The sequence below is a fragment of the Dermacentor variabilis genome, chromosome 5, assembly GCF_050947875.1.
Source record: "Dermacentor variabilis isolate Ectoservices chromosome 5, ASM5094787v1, whole genome shotgun sequence".
Classification (NCBI taxonomy): domain Eukaryota; kingdom Metazoa; phylum Arthropoda; class Arachnida; order Ixodida; family Ixodidae; genus Dermacentor; species Dermacentor variabilis.
Genome location: NC_134572.1, coordinates 199,743,405 through 199,762,073, shown reverse-complemented (window position 1 = coordinate 199,762,073; position 18,669 = coordinate 199,743,405). Strand labels below are relative to the sequence as shown.

Genomic DNA, 18,669 nt, shown 5'->3' with positions numbered 1-18,669 from the left:
GCCTTCAAGAGTCGTTTTCTAGGTTTTGCGATTGGTGTAACACTTGGCAACTGATATAGTTGTAAAATTCGTGTGAAATATTATTTACTTACTAACTAGCCAAAAAAAGAAAACATGGAAGCATTGATACCAGTCATTTTGTACAAAATGGGCACTATAACGTAAAACTATTCCCAACTTTTGTATTTCAATTCTGCAATCATCCTCCACGATTGGTCAAAAACATTGTCGGACCACCCCTACTTCACCTGTCTCTCACGTGACGCCGTGAAAACCGCGATAGCTCCCCATCTGACATGACGTATACACACTAATTATGCATGATTTGACCGAACAAAAGAAAAAAAACGTTATTTCTTATACGACGCCTTTTCGCCATTAGCCCTGCGCTATCGGGCAAAAGTTTTCGGGCTGCACCCACTTCATCTGTCTGTCACTCGACGTCCCAAAGCCACAAGACGTCACCGCGTCAAAGTGACGTGTACGCGTGAAAGACGCATTCATATGCCGAACAAAACTAAATTTTCATCTGAATAGCCGCAGGCTGCCCCGTTCCGAAAGGAATAAAAGATGGCTGCCGCTCAGGCACTGGCTACTCTCACCAGCCGGGAAGCATGGGTTTATTTGCGTATTTGGAAACGTGTTATTAACGGGAAAATCAGACATCCACCCGTTCGTAGCAATTGCTACAACGGAAACTCATACGGGTTCCTTGAAAGAAAAGCCTCGCAGTCGAAGAGAAATTCGTCCTGGTCCGGGACTCGAAACAGCGACGACCGCCTTTCCATGGCAGCCGCTCTACCATCTGAGCTAACCAGGTGGCTAGCAGATGGCAGGGCGAAGTTGAATTTGTCGGCAACTTGAAGCAGAGGCAAGAGTTTGACGTAATAGTTCTGCGGAAACCCCCAAGGTGAAGTAAGTATTAAAGGGAAAATCAGACATCCACCCGTTCGTAGCAATTGTTACGAAGGAAATCCTTTGTAGCACTTGCTACGAACGGGTGGATGTCTGATTTTCACTTCAATAATTACTCCGATCCACATTGTGGGTTTCCGCAGAACTATTACGTCGAACTCTTGCGTTTGCTTCGAGTTGTCGAAAAATTGAACTTCGCCCTGCCAGCTGCCTCGTTAGCTCAGATGGTAGAGCGTGCTGCCCCGGGTGGGTGGTGCCCCCGGGTTCTAGTGCCGGACCAGCACGAATTTTTCTTCAAGTTCGAGGCTTTTCTTTCGGGGAAACCGTATGGGTTTCCTTTGTAGCAATTGCTACCAACGGGTGGATGTCTGATGTTCCCTTTAATAGTTACTTCACTCCACCTTGCGGTTTTCCGCAGAACTATTACGTCAATAAAACTTTTTGCAACCGTGTAATGCTTTCGAGCACATTCTGCACGTTTAAAACCTCGTTCTGCCAACTCTTCTTTGATGGGGATCTATTTAGCGCCATTCTTAAGCTTCCGTTGCATGCCAGCGCGATTTTAGACAAGCCACCGCAAGCTATGTAAGGGAAAGCGGACAAATCACAGACGCCGGCACCACCCTCTTCATCCGGTTATCGATTTTCAGTGAAGTGGCTCGGCCCCCATGGTCTCCCCCACCACTTGAGAGTGCTCCTCGCCTCTTGACAGCGAATTAGATAAGACAAGCAGCTCAGTATAGGCAATGTTATTTGTTTTTCAAGAAAACAAGTGTGACCTCCTTTGAACGAGGAGAGTGTTTGATTGGTCTGTTCAGACAACCTTGCGGTTGACCACCAGATGCTTGCGTCGGCGGTTACGCAAATATGGAGTCAGGAGATTTGAATAAAAACATATTGGAATAATTTTACGTTATAGGACCCAATTTTTCGGACATGACAGTTTTTACTTTCATGAAAGAAATACATATTTTACTTGCCTTGACAGTGCGTAACGTTCAAAAATTTGCTTGGAGCATCTTTTGCAATGGCAATGCAGTTTTCATCTATTTGATCCCTTGACAAATTATATAAGGAGGAAGCCGAGCTGCAACGTGAGTCCCCTCCCCCCCACCCCACCTCCCCGCGAGCGATATTTCTGGCTACGCCACTGCTCCCAATATAATCAAGTAACGAGCCTCAAAGAAAATAGTTCCCGGATGTACCAAGGGTGACCTATCGCCGCAACAGGAAATTAATAGACATGTTAGTGCACCCAAAAGTCAGCCAATATCATTCCGCCCTGGTAAAAGCATGTTGTCGCCTCAGGTGCAACACCTGCAAACCCCTTCAAAGTGACAATGAAATTGAAAGCACCGCAAATGGTTATACAAACGAAGTCAAATCTAGCTTTACTTGTACATGTTCGGAATGCTATTTATATGCTTGAACGTTCATTCTGTAATAAACAATATATCAGTGAAACGGGTCAATCAATGAAGGTCAGATTTAATGGACAGCTAAAAAGCTTGACAAAGCCATCGCCGAGCATTTCAACCAACCAGGTCATAACATTGAAGACCTTAATCTCTAGATGTTACAGTCAGGTTAGTGTTCTGAACGAGAGAGAAAATACAAAGAATCATACCTTATCCATAAGCTCAGGGCATTTCAATGAATAGGCAAAAACACTTCAAAGGGAGCTTTAGAATCTATTCGCTATGCTAAACTTAAAGTTATAAGCAACAACACTTAGTTTGGCTGCTTATTGTCTTCTATTTCTTTTTTCCTTTTTCTTTTATTTCTTTATTTATTCAATTTCAAGAGTTTCTTTTATTTTCTTTTGTTTTTTACGAGCACCAGTTTCTGCCACTCTTTCTATTCTCTCTTTAAAAGACAAGATAGCCCACAACCACAAGACACACTGGCTTACACGCAGCCGTTGAGACGTGACCGACAGACAGCCATGTCTGTGGCCTTGTGCACAGCACTCCTTTATTCTCAATTCCACACCCTCGTCGCTAGCACACTCGTTCCCGCACCTTACGTCCTCTCCCACTTTAGAGGAACCCCACCTATGCTGTGGCGCGAAAGGCATACGTCGCCTTGGAGAAGACAAGTCAACTTGACGAAACGCTGGCTCGTGCTTTCGCCCAGTTCTCGTTTTGCTAACCGTCTTTATATGTTCTTGTGGCTTTGCTTCTTACGCTCCCACCTTCATTGATTGCTAAATTTGAACGCAATTCGTACTTTCTCTTTAAATGGAGAAAGCAATATGGCTCCGTGAACATGTATTACCGCTGCCAACTGTAGTACGTCCAACTTGTGCAATCGCACATGGCTTAATGTATTCAATTTCGGGTTTTTGGGCTAGATCTCCCGAGTTCGAATTCCGCCGTCAAACAGCTTCTCGAAAGTGATCCATTTATTGAAACACGGAGCCGTTTAGAGCCAGCAGAAGGTTGCACGAGGGTTGCAATATTGTCACGTGGTGGTGACGTCGAAGAACACAGTAGGAATACTGTGAAGGACAAAACGAACTTTTATTGGGCGTACCTGTGCCCACCAGAACAGGCTACACTTATAGCACAACGATAGCGGCGAACACGGTCGGCGATCGTCGAAAATCTGATCACCGGGTCAAGCACGTCGGCTTTTATAGATCAGTCGTCGAATGCTCCAGATTAACCGCTCGGACCCGCGTGTCTTCCACAAAGTTCCACACTATTCGCGTCGCGCATACATGCAATCAGATTACATAAGTTGCGCTGAACGACAGTGGACGGAAACATCGATAACATTCCAGAAACTTCTCTTACATGCAGGCGCGTCCTGCGCTGTGCGATAACATTTGTTAGGCGGCGAAACATGGTACCCGATAAAGATAAGTACACGCGTTATTACCCCTCTCTTAAAAAGCATCGACCCGATGCTGCAAACAAACGAAAGTTATAAAGAAAAAGCACTGTTAGCAACGAAAACAACAAAATAAGAAATTTGTCAGCGTCCGTAAAAGGGTTTAAGACGCACCAAGTGGACCACTTCAGATCGTGCGCGGCGCCGCTGTGAATACGAAATGCCGTCTGGCACGACCTCATAGTCCAGTGCGCCAATACGTCGGATGACCTTGTAGTGTCCGAAATACCGTCGCAGTAGCTTCTCACTCAGTCCTCGTCGGCGTATCAGGGTCCATACCCAAACACGGTCGCCGGGCTGGTACTCGATGAAGCGTCGTCAGAGGTTCCAGCGTCGGCTGTCGGTCTTCTGTTTGTTCTTGATCCGCAGGCGGGCGAGCTGTCGGGCTTTTTCGGTGCGCTGGAGATAGGTAGCCACGTCAAGATTCTCCTCGTCAGTGACGTGCGGCAGCACGGCGTCCAGTGTCGTCGTCGGGTTCCTGCCGTATACTAGCTTGAACGGCGTGATATGTGTTGTTTCTTGCACCGCCGTGTTGTAAGCGAAGGTTACGTACAGCAGGACGGCATCCGAGGTCTTGTGTTCGACGTCGACGTACATAGCTAGCATGTCGGCGAGGGTTCTGTGGGTGGTAGGCAGTTGTCCTCCTGCACCTTGTCTGACTGTACTGAAGAATGGCTTGGGTGAGTTCCGCTGTAAAGGCCGTTCCTCTGTCGGTGATGATGACTTCTGGGGCGCCATGTCGCAATAGAATGCTTTCGACGAAAAATTTTGCCACTTCGGGCTGCGCTGCCTTTCGGCAGGGCTTTAGTTTCAGCGAAGCGGGTAAGGTAGGCCGTCGCCACGATGACCCACTTATTTCCGGACGTTGACGTCGGAAGCGGTTCCAACAAGTCCATCCTGATCTGCTGAAAAGGTCGGCAAGCAGGCTTGATCGGCTGTAGTAATCCGGCTGGCCTTGTGGGTGGTGTCTTGCGTCGCTGACAGTCTCGGCATGTCTTAACGTAACGGGCAACGTCGGAGGTTAGGCGCGGCCAGTAATATCTTTCTTGTATCCTCGATAGCGTCCGGGAGAAACCGAGGTGTGCCCGGCGGTCGGATCGTCATGTAGGGCGCGCCGTACTTCTGGACGCAGTGCCGACGGAACAACAAGAAGGTAGTTCGCGCGGACTGGTTAGAAGTTTTTTATCACGAGTAGATTGTTTTGAAGCGTGAAGGAAGATAATCCGCGCTTAAATGCCCTGGGGGCAACGTCGGTGTGCCCTTCGAAATATTTGACGAGGCCTTTTAACTCCGGGTCTGCCCGTTGCTGTTCAGCGAAGTCTTCCGCGCTTATCATTCCAAGGAAGGTGTCGTCATTCTCGTCATCTTGCGGCGGCGGCTCAATGGGGGCGGGTGATAGGCAATCGGCATCGTAATGTTTCCCTCCGGACTTGTAGGTTACAGTGATGTCGTATTCTTGTAGTCTGAGGCTCCACCGCACCAGTCGTCCTGAGGGATCCTTCATATTCGCTAGCCAACACAACGCGTGATGGTCGCTGACCACTTTGAATGGCCTGCCATAAAGATTAGGCCTAAATTTAGCTGTAGGCCAAGCGGTGGCGAGGCATTCCTTTTCGGTCGTTGAATAGCTGCCTTCCGCTTTTGACAGCGACCGGCTAGCGTAAGCTATCACCTGTTCGACTCCGTTTCTTCTCTGAACTAGAACGGCACCGAGACCTCGGCTACTGGCGTCCGTATGGATTTCTGTATCGGCGTACTCGTCGAACTGCGCAAGTATCGGCGGCGACTGCATACGTCGTTTGAGTTGTTTAAATGCGTCGGCCTGCGGCGTTTCCCACTTGAACTCAACATCACATTTAGTTAGACGTGTCAACGGCTGAGCGATGCGTGAAAAGTCCTTGACTAAGCGCCTGTAGTAGGCACACATGCGAAGGAATCTACGCACTGCCTTCTTGTCGATGGGTTGCGGGAACTATGCGATGGCAGCTGTCTTTTGCCGGTCTGGACGGACACCAGATTTGCTGATCACGTGGCCTAGGAGCAGAAGCTCATCGTAAGCGAAGCGGCATTTTTCCGGCTTCAGAATAAGCCCTGATGACTTGATGGCCTCTAGTGCTGTCGCAAGCCGCCTGAGGTGATCGTCGAAATTTCCGGCGAAGACGACGACCTCATCAGATTATGTTATCAGATTACATAAGTTGCGGTGAAAGACAGTGGATGGAACCATCGATAACATTCCAGAAACTTCTCTTAGATGCAGGCGCGTCCTGCGCTGTGCGATAACATTTGTTAGGCGGCGAAACATGGTAGCCCGATAAAGGTAAGTGCACGCGTTAATATGGGCTTCTTGGTAATGCATCTTCAAGGGGAGTACGGTAGCACGATCAAAAGACGGGACAAAAGAAGACACATAGGGACACACACAGCTCTGTGTGTGTCCCTATGTGTCTTCTTTTATCCCGTCCTCTAATCGCACTACCGTACTTCCCTTGAAGAGCAGAACCAACATTAGGCAAATTGGTGTGCCAACGATCATTCCCACACTGGCTGAACTGTCCTGCTTCCAGCTCCCGTAGACTCTAGCGCCACATTCTCTACAGCTAAATGTATGCAACTGTGTGATGTTGCAGACACAGAAGAGGCGCAGTGTGTTTGACAGCAACACATACTAGGCGAAATGGACGCATCATCACACTCTGCTCAACAATCCCTCCAGCAGAGCCACGGCAGTGCTCCTCCTTTTGTTGCTGGTTTCAGCTCTGCGCGTACAGTGGCATTCCAGCTTTGCAGCTGTGTGCGCGCTGTGGTTTTATGGAAGTGGACATTAAACTTGACTAAAGGTGGCTGAGTGCAGGGACACACGAGGATGAACGAAGGTACCCACTCCTGGAATGGTTCGCTCTAGTAGGCACGCTAACAGTGAACAAAGTGATATGCCAAAGACGCCGAATGACGCAGACAGTATAATGAGTGGCCAGGTGGGTCAAGTACGTGGTGGGTTCTCAGCTTCTTGCCGTAGTCAGTGGCAGGCAGGTAATTGATATGGCGTAAAATGCTTTGGAAAATGTGATCAGTTGCAAAGTATTTATTTCTCCCTTTCACGAAAGCTTAGCTTCTCCAAATAAAATATATGGACTGGATCTCTAAGATATTTTTTTATTGTGAAGACATTGTTGTTTCAAATCAACCTTCATGTCTATCTGCCGTATTCAGACTCCCTTGTAAGTGCCACTACTTGTCCGTATAAATAATTCCAACCCAAGAGTGAAATGTCGTACTTTGTTACACTACAATAAGCTTAGCTGTGACTGTAGTGTACGTCATTTTCGATTACGAACATTCATACCACTTTTACATACACCACAAGGACTTTAAAACCACAGGATAACGTTAGTACCAGCTACATAAATTGTACGTGACCACATTGGCAATCGCAGAAATCTCTTAACAACGATGAAAAAAAATAATTGTAATCCAGTAAATGGCTTACTCGAACCCCCTGGAGGCCTGGTACTCCTGGCCTTCCAGCGTCACCCTGGAATAGCAAAAACAAACACAACAAAAGCGTCAGAAATTCAACGTCCGACGACACCCTGCCGACTGGGTCCAAGTTTTTTTTTGGTTCGTGCTTTTCTTTTCGCGGTGCGAACATTTCATGTTTATTAACTGAAGCCGCACAAACAATGCGTATTGCTGTAACACATTCGCTGCCATATTAACAAGACTAGCATTCACAGAGACAACAAATAAGATACACAATGACCAGTGAAGCGATTTCTTAGAGTCAGGGTTATGACCGGTGGCCTTGATTGACGAAATCAATACCCTTGTCGAAAGCTTGTCTCTAGCGACATCCGTTGTTCAACCACTATTAGTGCAATTAGCAACATTTGACAAGCTGTGTGACGTCAGCATATAGAAATAATTGAAACTTGTATAATCATTGCGTGCAAGCTTTTGTGCGTGCACAGCAACCTTCATAGCCACATTATCGTCCTAAGCATAGATGAGTTTACATGGAGTAAGGACTGCACCCAAAGTCCATGATGTGAGCCACCATACAAAAAATGAAAGAGAGTGCAGCAGTACCACTCTCTCGCCCTCTTAATTCGGAAGGACACGATTGACCTCTTGTACAAGCCGGAATGCTGTATTGCACGACAGATTATGCGCGCAACTTTTTTCTGCAACTAATTTTTAGTCTTTGTCGAAATAGTGTTCGAAGATAAGAGCAAACGAAAGATCAATATCAAATTTCTTCTCAACTTTGCCAAGAATGGTAAAGAAATGTATCAGTTTTCGTAAATGTTCATGGAAATTATGAATTGAGGAATTAGTGCTGTCTTCAAGTTGGTCCAGCATTACGCAATAGCCACGAGGACCTCAGTACGGTGCTCGGCGAGGACCACGCCTTATGTAAACACTGATTGTGCAGTGGTTCCCGCGCACAACTAGTGACCACCGAATGACTGTTAGAATGATATCGGAAGCACTTGGCTTTGTAAAATCGTCTGTTCACTGAATGTGCTACTGAAAATTTGAAAATATAAAAATTCGCGCCAAGTTGGCGCTGAAACCATTATACCCCACAAAAACGATTCACTACAAGAATGTTGCATTGTTTGCAAAACTACAGCAATGAATTTTTCCGGGGGTGACCACTGGACAGGAAACTACGTCATACAAATTCGACATTAATCTGAACTCAAAAACCAAGAACAAGAAACGAAAGATAAGGCAAAGCTCAAAAAAGCGCGAAACACCAAAGCAAACATCAATAATGTTAATCATGTCCTTGGCTGCCTATAATCGTGCGCCGTGAATTTCCATCACAATGCAGCTTCATTCGAGAAGGTCGTGAAGCATCTGAAAACGTGTGTGCGCCCTGATAATATCCCTGCGCGCTCTGCGTCAATAGAAGATAAATTTTTGGTACGTAATTGTATACCTGTGCCGGAACGCCCTCCTCCTCGCTTGATATAGCCCTCCTGGGACCTTTTTTTGTTTGCCAAATGCAACGATACTGTGGAAGTAATTTTTCCGCGATGTGATGGGATTCCAAAAAGAAACGACATCGTTAGTGAATTGCTTTACAAAAGAGCACATACAAGCATGCTTCTAGCAATGAATAGGTCGAATCTGTGTGTAATGGCTAAATGCGAGTATTTTCAAGGTACTTCAAACTATTTAAGAAGATTTTTTAAACGCACCATACAATAAAGAGAGACAGACGTCACATTCTCGTTCTCATGTTATAAACGTTTCTTTTTTGAGTTCTTCCTTCCTCTAGGCAGCCTTGAACTGAAGGCCACACACTTCAAAACTTCAAAACTTCACCTTCAAGGGTGCTTTCCCGACCCTTAAATTAATAAAAAAGTAGTGTTCACGTGAACCACTACAACCATTTCAATGTTTGGTATTCTGGTATTGCACCCTTTTCCCTTGTGTGTGCTTAGGCGAAACACTGTTTTATATTTGCAGCGATGTATTTTATTCTATCCCTACCCCCGCCTTCCGGACATCCCCGGAAGTATTTGCAGTTTTCTCGGGTGCTTTTATTAAAATGAATAGCGAAAAAACAACGACACGCCTCCTGTGTTTGTGCTTTTCACCGGCAGATTCTCAGTCGAAAGCGTTTCCTCGCCACTAATCGGCCAGCACCGCCATAAGGAAAACACAGTGCTTAATAGGACAGCCCTCCCTCTACCTTCTCTGATGGGCTCACGCCACACTCTCCATTGCGTGACCTTGTCTGCAAACCGGCACCAAGGTGATGTGCAATGTAAGCGAAGCTAGCAGTAAGATGTTTCAGGAAGGAGAAAAGAGAACGAAGTAGCTGTATCTTTGCACTTTACGACCGTGGTGCACCAGATCCGCAATAAATGCTGCGCTGTTATGGCAGAAGATTGCTCCGTATGGGACCTGCTAATGCTTATTCCAACCGAGACGGCAAGAACTAGCTCAATACTTATTGCGCCTAATATTGCGTCTGTTGCGATGCTACACCAAAAACAACCAGCATCAAAAGACCTATGATTGTCTAATGCACTATGATTCGGTGATGATTGGCAGCTGTTCCATAAAACAACGCCCAGCTGAAACAGCATAACAAAAGCCAGGGGCGAAAAGCAAAATGCAGGGTTGTAATTGATAAAAATAAAGTGTGTCTTTCCCCTTCACGACAGGGACGCCATGTGCATGAAAGCAGGTTGACATCTACTGTGACGATGCGACTTGCTCGAACACAGATTTAGCCCTAATCACTGGGAAATGGACGTTTAGGCCTTCTTACTTCCTTTGCTCCAGAGCACCCTTATATAATGCAAAGTGTATTTCCTGCACAAAAGAGTTTTAGCACCCTAAAATAATGCAAGGCTGCACTACTGGCGTTCCGCTATGAAATGCACCCATTTACAAACTTTTCAGACAAAACGATTGAAGGTGCAAAAATAGTGTTTCAACGAAAAATGGACCGTCGAGGGGGTAATTTTGGAGTGTGTAGATACGAGCGCTTCTGCCTCTCCTTCTTCGTGTTTGAACGCATTATGAGTAAATAGCTTTGGGCTAGTTGGTTTGACAGCTCAGGTCCTTCTTGTTGACCCATGTACGTGTCACACTAGCGCTATGGCCCCTCTAAGGAGCGCTCTATTTTTCTCACTGATGGTAATATCCAATTAGAACGTTCCACTGTGCCTCCAATAGGCGTATCACAATATTTACAAGCCTCCGATAGCATATTATCGAAGGCTTCTTCATTGCTGAAAGAATTTAACACATATGTGAAGAAGAAGACGCGCCTCGCGGCACAGCCGCATCGCCAACGCGCGGCTCGTCTCGCCTCGCGCTGTTGATTGCTGGCGTCCGTTTGGACAGTGCTTCGGGCTGCTTCGCCGTTCCCGGTTGCTGTGCCTTTACATTAGTAGCCGCCAATAAACCTTTTCTCAATTGGTGGAGGTGCTGGGACTCCAACCCCGTCGCTTGAAACCCTGGAGCTGAGATCCAGAACGCTACCACCCGCCATGACCGACAGCTCCTCCCAAACGGCACCGACGCCACAGTCCATCACCTGCACCGGCGTTCCACGACAACGGGACCCCAAGGTCTTCAGCGGCGCAGACGACGAAGACGTCGAAGACTGGTTTGCGTCATATGAACGGGTGAGCGCACACAACAAGTGGGATGATCCAGCCAAGTTAACTCACGTCATCTTTTACCTGGCTGGTGTTGCCCAACTGTGGTTTCACAACCACGAAAGTGACGTGCCCACATGGTCAGTCTTCAAGACAACCTTTACGGAAGTGTTCGGCCGACCCGCTGTTCGCAAGCTGCGTGCCGAACAGCGCTTGCGCGCCCGAGCACAGCAGACGGCGGAAACGTTCACAAGCTACATAGAGGACGTCGTGGACCTTTGTAAACGAGTCAACGCCGCAATGCCCGAAGCTGAGCGAATTCGCCATATACTGAAAGGCATCGATGACGGCGCATTCCAGATGCTCCTAGCCAGGAATCCGCGCACTGTGTCTGAAGTTGTCAGCCTGTGCCAAAGTTACGATGAGTTAAGGAAGCAACGCGCTTCGACTCGGCGTCCTTTGGGAAGCGACGAGTTGTTGGCGAGCCTTGACAACATGTACGACCCATCCTCATTCTTTCAGCGGGTCAAGGACTTTGTGCGTGAGGAAGTTGCCCGCCAACTCTCTTTAGTCCCCTTCACTCAGGAGCCCACCTCCCGTCTTCCAAACTCGCTCCGCACCCTCATTTCCGAAGAGGTCGCCCAAGTTGTCCCTTCCGCACACCATCAGCCGCCTGCAGCCGCGAATCTCAACTCTACGCGGGCAGTGCAGCCTGTCGCCACGCCTCTCACCTATGCGCCGCCAGTCCTGCCTGTGGCCGCGCCTCTTACGTACGCGCAGGCAGTACGCAGGCCTCCACCGGCGTCTTTCACGACCCAGTCCCAACCGCTGCCACCGGAAGCCCATGCTACATCTTGGACCGCACCGCCAGCTAATCCTTGGCGAACACCTGACAATCGACCCATCTGTTATTCTTGCTGCACTCCCGGACACGTCGCCCGATATTGCCGCCGTCGTCCTCAAGCGTTCGGCGACGCCTCGCGGCCCTTCCAGTACGGCAGCCAGCCATTTCGCCAATACGCCGCTCCTTCCCCCCAACCGTATGCTCGTGCTGACATCCCAGAATTTCCTTCGCGTCGCTCGCCATCCCCTCGCCGACGCTCGCTCTCCCCAATGCGTCGGCGACCCGCACCACGTGACCAGGAAAACTGAACGTCGCAGTTCAAGAGGCAAGAACTGCGCCCCATTCGAACTGTCAAAGTCCTCGCGCCTCTCCTGCTAACGTGGTCGAAATTTGTGTAGAAGGTGTTCCAGCATTCGCTCTTGTGGATACCGGCGCAGCCGTTTCCGTGATAGCCGCCAAACTGTGCCGTTCGCTGCGCAAGGTGACCACGCCGCTTTCTGGACTGTCGCTTCGTACGGCAAGCGCGCAGCACGTCACTCCGCACGCAGCCTGTACTGTGCGTGTGCTTATTCACGGCATTGTTTACATCGCCGAGTGTATTGTTCTTCCCACCTGCTCGCAGGACGTCATCCTCGGATGGGACTTCTTATCCAGTCATAAAGCCGTGATCGACTGCGCACGCGCCGAAGTTGAATTTGCCCCTTGTGACGCACCCTTGGACGACGATTGCGACCGCCCTTCTAAACTTACCGTGCGCGAGGACACAGATATTCCACCTGGCTCCTTCGCCCTCGTACCCGTCTTTTGCGATGCCATCGCTGATGCAACGGTCCTCTTCACGCCGTCCGACGTCTTCATGGGCCGTAAATCTCTCCCACTACCCTTCGCGACGCTTGACATGGCTGGCGGCTGCAGCAATATATACTTTTACAATCCCCTTTGTGCGCCTATCACGTTGCTCGTTGGTGAATGCCTTGGCTTCGTGGAACTCCTCGACTCTTCGTCTTTGGTTGACGTCCCTGGAGACTCTTTTGACGTCGACCCCGGCCAACCATCTTCGATGTCCGCGCTTGAGGAAACGTCCAGGGTTGCGTTCTTGAATGCCATCGCCGATACCCTCACACCTGCCGAACGCGCCAACCTTCTTGATCTCCTGCACCAATTTAGAAGTTCATTCGACGTTTCACAACCTCACCTGGGCCGCACGTCGGAAGTGCAGCACTACATTGACACCGGTTCACATCAGCCGTTACGTCAACGACCATATCGCGTCTCTGCCGAAGAGCGTCGTGTCATTACCACCCAAGTCGAAGATATGCTGCGCCGTGATGTTATTCAACCTTCGCACAGTCCCTGGGCATCTCCTGTCGTTCTCGTTCGCAAGAAGGACGGGTCTATTCGCTTTTGCGTCGACTACCGTCGGTTAAATAAGGTAACGCGCAAAGACGTCTATTCTTTGCCGCGCATCGATGACGCCCTCGACAGTCTTCAGGGAGCAGAATTCTTCTCGTCCCTTGACTTGCGTTCAGGGTCCTGGCAGGTCCCGATGGCTGCGGCCGATCACCAGAAAACCGCATTCATTACGCCTGACGGTTTATATAAATTTAAGGTGATGCCTTTCGGGCTTTGTAACGCCCCTGCCACCTTTGAACGACTCATGGACAACACGCTGCGTGGCCTCAAGTGGTCTATATGTCTGTGTTACCTCGACGATGTCGTGGTTTTCTCGCCTGATTTTCCTACTCACCTACTCTGCCTCAGACAAGTTTTGACCTGTCTAACGAACGCTGGCCTTCAACTCAACCTCAAGAAGTGCCGCTTCGCCGCGCGAGAGCTCACCATTTTAGGCCACGTTGTGTCCAAGCACGGCGTTCTACCCGATCCTGCAAAACTTCGAGCAGTCGCCGAGTTTCCGAAGCCTCAGACCATCAAAGAACTTCGAAGCTTCGTGGGCCTATGCTCATATTTCCGGCGCTTTGTTCGAAATTTCGCATCGCTCATGGCGCCATTCACTCAGCTTCTACGCGGTGACGCCGCCCTCTCCTGCTGGTCCCCTGCATGTGACTCCGCCTTTGCTACGCTGCGTCGTCTTCTCATCTCCCCACCTATTCTTCGCCATTTCGACCCGTCAGCTGCAACTGAAGTACATACAGATGCCAGCGGGGTCGGTCTCGGCGCCGTACTCGCCCAACGAAAGGCGGGCTACCCCGAATATGTAGTCGCCTATGCGAGTCGCACACTGACGAAGCCTGAGGCCAATTACAGCGTGACCGAAAAAGAGTGCTTGGCTTTAGTATGGGCACTTGGCAAGTTCCGACCATATCTGTACGGGCGCCCATTCGAATTGGTCACAGATCACCATGCGCTTTGTTGGCTCGCCAACTTGAAAGATCCCACTGGCCGCGTAGCCCGTTGGGCACTACGCATCCAGGAGTACGATATTCGCGTCGTATACCGCAGTGGACGCACACACTCCGACGCAGATGCCTTGTCTCGTTCACCTTTACCTCCAGACTCGGCCTGCGCAACAACTTCCGCACATTCCGTGTCATCTCTCGACATGGACTCCTTTGCAACCGCACAACGTCATGACCCCTGGATCGCTTCTCTTTTCGACTATCTTTCTGGATCGTCGACCATCCCTGTATCCCGAACCCTCCGACGCCAAGCAGTTCATTTTGCCATTCGTGACCAGCTGCTGCACCGACGCAATTACACTCCTGAAGGTCGTCGGTGGCTTCTGGTGGTTCCCCGCAGCTTAAGGTCTCAAATATGTGCCGCTTTCCACAACGATCCGCAGTGTGGCCATGCCGGAGTCTTCAAGACGTACGAACGAATTCGCCACCGCTACTACTGGCGCGGCATGTACAATTTTGTTCACAAGTTTGTTCGGTGCTGTCTTGACTGTCAACGCCGCAAATCGCCGCCTTTACGCCCATCTGGTGCCTTGCAGCCGCTCCCGTGCCCTGCCACACCCTTCGATCGCGTCGGCATCGACCTATACGGCCCGCTTCCTATGACACCAGACGGCAATCGGTGGATCGTAGTTGCTATTGATCATTTGACACGCTACGCCGAAACTGCTGCTTTACCAAGTGCTACAGCGCGGGATGTAGCCTCTTTCGTCCTACATCGCTTCGTGCTTCGACACGGCGCACCTCTGGAACTCCTCAGCGATCGAGGTCGCGCCTTCCTCTCCGAAGTCGTCGAAAGTTTGCTTTCGGAATGCCATATTATTCATCGGACAAGCACGGCATACCATCCACAGACTAACGGGCTCACAGAGCGATTTAACCGCACACTTGGTGATATGCTCTCTATGTACGTGGCATCTGATCATGGTAACTGGGACCGCATCCTTCCATTCGTTACGTTCGCGTACAACACCGCGATCCAGGCCACTACGGGATTTTCACCTTTCTTCCTCCTGTATGGCCGCGAGCCTACGCATACCATCGACACGCTCCTTCCATACCGTCCTGACGCCTCCGAGTGTCTACCTGTTTCCGAAGTCGCCCGACAAGCCGAAGAATGCCGCCAGCTAGCGCGCTCCTTTACGGCAGAGCAACAGCAGCGCCAGAAAGAAAACCGCATCGACACGCATCCCAACACGACCTACGCTCCAGGCGTTCTTGTGTGGTTGTCGGTCCCTTTCCAAACGCCGGGGCTTTCCTCGAAACTCGTCCCAAAATTCGAAGGGCCTTACCGAGTCTTGGAGCAAACATCCCCGGTGAATTTTCTCATTGAGCCCCTGTCACCACCTGAAGACTTGCGCCGGCGTGGACGTGACATTGTCCACGTCTCGCGTCTCAAGCCCTACCACGACCCTCTGCCTCCCGATTCTTAAGGTGCCAGGATGGCTCTTTTTGTCCGGGGGGAGATTGTGAAGAAGAAGACGCGCCTCGCGGCACAGCCGCATCGCCAACGCGCGGCTCGTCTCGCCTCGCGTTGTTGATTGCTGGCGTCCGTTTGGACAGTGCTTCGGGCTGCTTCGCCGTTCCCGGTTGCTGTGCCTTTACATTAGGAGCCGCCAATAAACCTTTTCTCACATATGACTAACAGATTCGAAAAAAAATGACTATTCGTATTCAGCGCTTTCGTCATTAGAAAAATACAGCGCTGGGGCAAAAAGAAATAAGGTTAACCAAAAGAACTTGTACCTGTCATCGCCCGGTCAGTCTCCCGATTAATGAATACGAGCGACCTTTCAATATCTCTTTTTTTTTTCGTTTCTTTCGAAATGCGCATTTAGCAATTGTGGGCGAAGGTTATCCCACGCTGATGGAAGAAAAACCACTAGAAGCTGGTGAGGTGCTCGTACCGCATGCTATAGCTTCTTTAAATGAGCAAGATTTATAGGTTGAAGCCCATGAGAAAGTCATACCTAGCAAACTTGTCGCAGCATTTCGTCTTCACTGCCTATGAGGGTGTCATTGCGAAGCCCCAGTGATGAAAGTTCTTGGTGAACAAAAATATTCGTTTTTGTATTGTGCCGGTATAGTGAGTTAAAAAATTGGCCTGTGTTGGTGCTGTTTTTCGTTCTCACTACTCGCATGTATGTCCGCTTAGGAACGCTCTTGGCGAACTCGTGACCTCCAGTTATTGACAACATTTCTGAAGCAACATGCGCCTAGACAACGTGGGCAACAGCCGTGACTCGTAAACGGAGTGCTTTTAGCGGTGTCTCTGACACATTCTACTGTGGAAGAGGTGAGCAGCTGCCACTCACTGTGGAGCCTTTGGGTCCTTGTGGTCCTTGAGAACCCCGGTCTCCTTGGAGGCCCTTTGGGCCACCCAGCCCATCAGCTCCCGGAAGCCCGCGCAGCCCTGAAGGACCCTGCACAAGCCCGTGCACGCGGGACATGTAATTGACAAGTGAGCAGTAGCTTAACCGCAATTAAACACTATAACAAATATTACAACCTACATTCCAAATGAATCCAAAGCAATATATGGACTTACCATCTGAGCAGACGCTTATATTAAGAACCTATAGTGTGGCAGCTTAGTCTTCTTTCTTTTTCGCTTGCTTTGTACGGACGTATTATCTATGTGGGTATAACTTAGAGCAGCGCGAAGAAGACGAGGACAGGAATCGTAACCAAACACAGCAGGATGAGCACTGAACTGCCAACTAAAATATTTATTGAACGAACAACCAGCTTTATAAAATATCAAAAAACGCCAACAAAAACCACATGGTTGAAGGGCATGCGCACTGCCTACAGATATAGGTCTTTATGGAGAAAATGTTTCTCAAGTTTTGTTAGAGGGAGTGACGTTGCGCTGACACATGTATCTGCTGCTTCAACAACGCTGTAACCTGCTATAGTTTTTCTTTCTTCTTGTTTTTTTTTTCATGCTTAAGAAACGTAGTGTCACCCAATAGTGGAGGCCGTGCGCCTTTGTTGCAATGCGCGGCTAAATGGCTAGCGTACATATATTTTTTTTAGATTTACGTTTTTACTATTTACCTGTCTTGGATGTTTATAGCACCCGCCGTGGTTTCTCAGTGGCTATGGTGTTGGGCTGCTGAGCACGAGGTCGCGGGATCGAATCCCGGCCACGGCGGCCGCATTTCGATGGGGGCGAAATGCGAAAACACCCGTGTGCTTAGATTTAGGTGCACGTTAAAGAACCCCAGGTGGTCAAAATTTCCGGAGTCCTCCACTACGGCGTGCCTCATAATCAGGAAGTGGTTTTGGCACGTAAAGCCCCAAATATTATTATTATTATTATTGCATGTTTATTTCTTGCTTATTCTTCTTTCAATAAAACATCGCCCGGTATTCTGATGTGCACTCTGCCGGAACTCTAGGGTATCTCGTAAACGACGTCAGAGGTGCACTTGGGTAATCTTGTTTCGAAGTTGATGGTGCATTACTTACGTTTGCGATTTTTCACTGCACTACACAGCTTCTAAAGTATACATAAAGTGGAAAATACAACGATGAATTGGAGCCTGTTGGTCTGTTTCTTTAGATAATGGGATGAGCTGTGAACATATGGTATTAGGTGAATCGGTCTCTTTTTCCAACCTTCTTATTTTTCTTTCTGAGCCTTATCTTTCGCAGGAGAGCTTCAAACACAGCTGTGATGATGAATGACGGATACCCGGCAGCTTTGTCGCGCTCTGCCCGCTCTAAGTGGCAACTTTCATTCGGTGCTGACAGGTCTTATTTCATCATCATCATCATCATCAGCCTAGTTACGCCCACTGCAGGGCAAAGGCCTCTCCCGTACTTCTCCAACTACCCCGGTCATGTACTAATTGTGGCCATGTTGTCCCTGCAAACGTCTTAATTTCATCCGCCCACCTAACTTTCTGCCGCCCCCTGCTACGATTCCCTTCCCTTGGAATCCAGTCCGTAACCCTTAATGACCATCGGTTATCTTCCCTCCTCATTACATGTCCTGCCCATGCCCATTTCTTTTTCTTGATTTCAACTAAGATGTCGTTTACCCGCGTTTGTTGCCTCACCCAATCTGCTCTTTTCTTATCCCTTAACGTTACACCCATCATTCTTCTTTCCATAGCTCGTTGCGTCGTCCTCAATTTCAGCAGAACCCTTTTCGTAAGCCTCCAGGTTTCTGCCCCATATGTGAGTACTGGTAACACACAGCTGTTATACACTTTCCTTTTCAGGGATAGTGGCAACCTGCTGTTCATGATTTGAGAATGCCTGCCAAACGCACCCCAGCCCATTCTTATTCTTCTGGTTATTTCAGTCTCATGATCCGGATCCGTGGTCACTACCTGCCCTAAGTAGATGTATTCCCTTACCACTTCCAGTGCTTCGCTACCTATCGTAAACTGCTGTTCTCTTCCGAGGCTGTTAAACAATACTTTAGTTTTCTGGAAATTATTTTCAGACCCACCCTTCT

At 49.0% G+C, this 18,669-nt stretch overlaps 1 protein-coding gene across 2 annotated transcripts in view; it reads right to left on the bottom strand.

Moving 5' to 3' along the window:
- The window catches only part of LOC142583430 (uncharacterized), a 1,100,669-nt gene that overhangs the window by 371,741 nt on the left and 710,259 nt on the right, over positions 1-18,669 (bottom strand). For both annotated transcript variants that reach the window (XM_075693897.1, XM_075693898.1), the window contains 2 exons: positions 16,514-16,621; positions 7,301-7,345 (listed from right to left, as the gene is read on the bottom strand). In XM_075693897.1, coding sequence (XP_075550012.1) covers positions 7,301-7,345; positions 16,514-16,621 — 153 coding nt within the window. The remainder of the gene's footprint in view (positions 1-7,300; positions 7,346-16,513; positions 16,622-18,669) is intronic.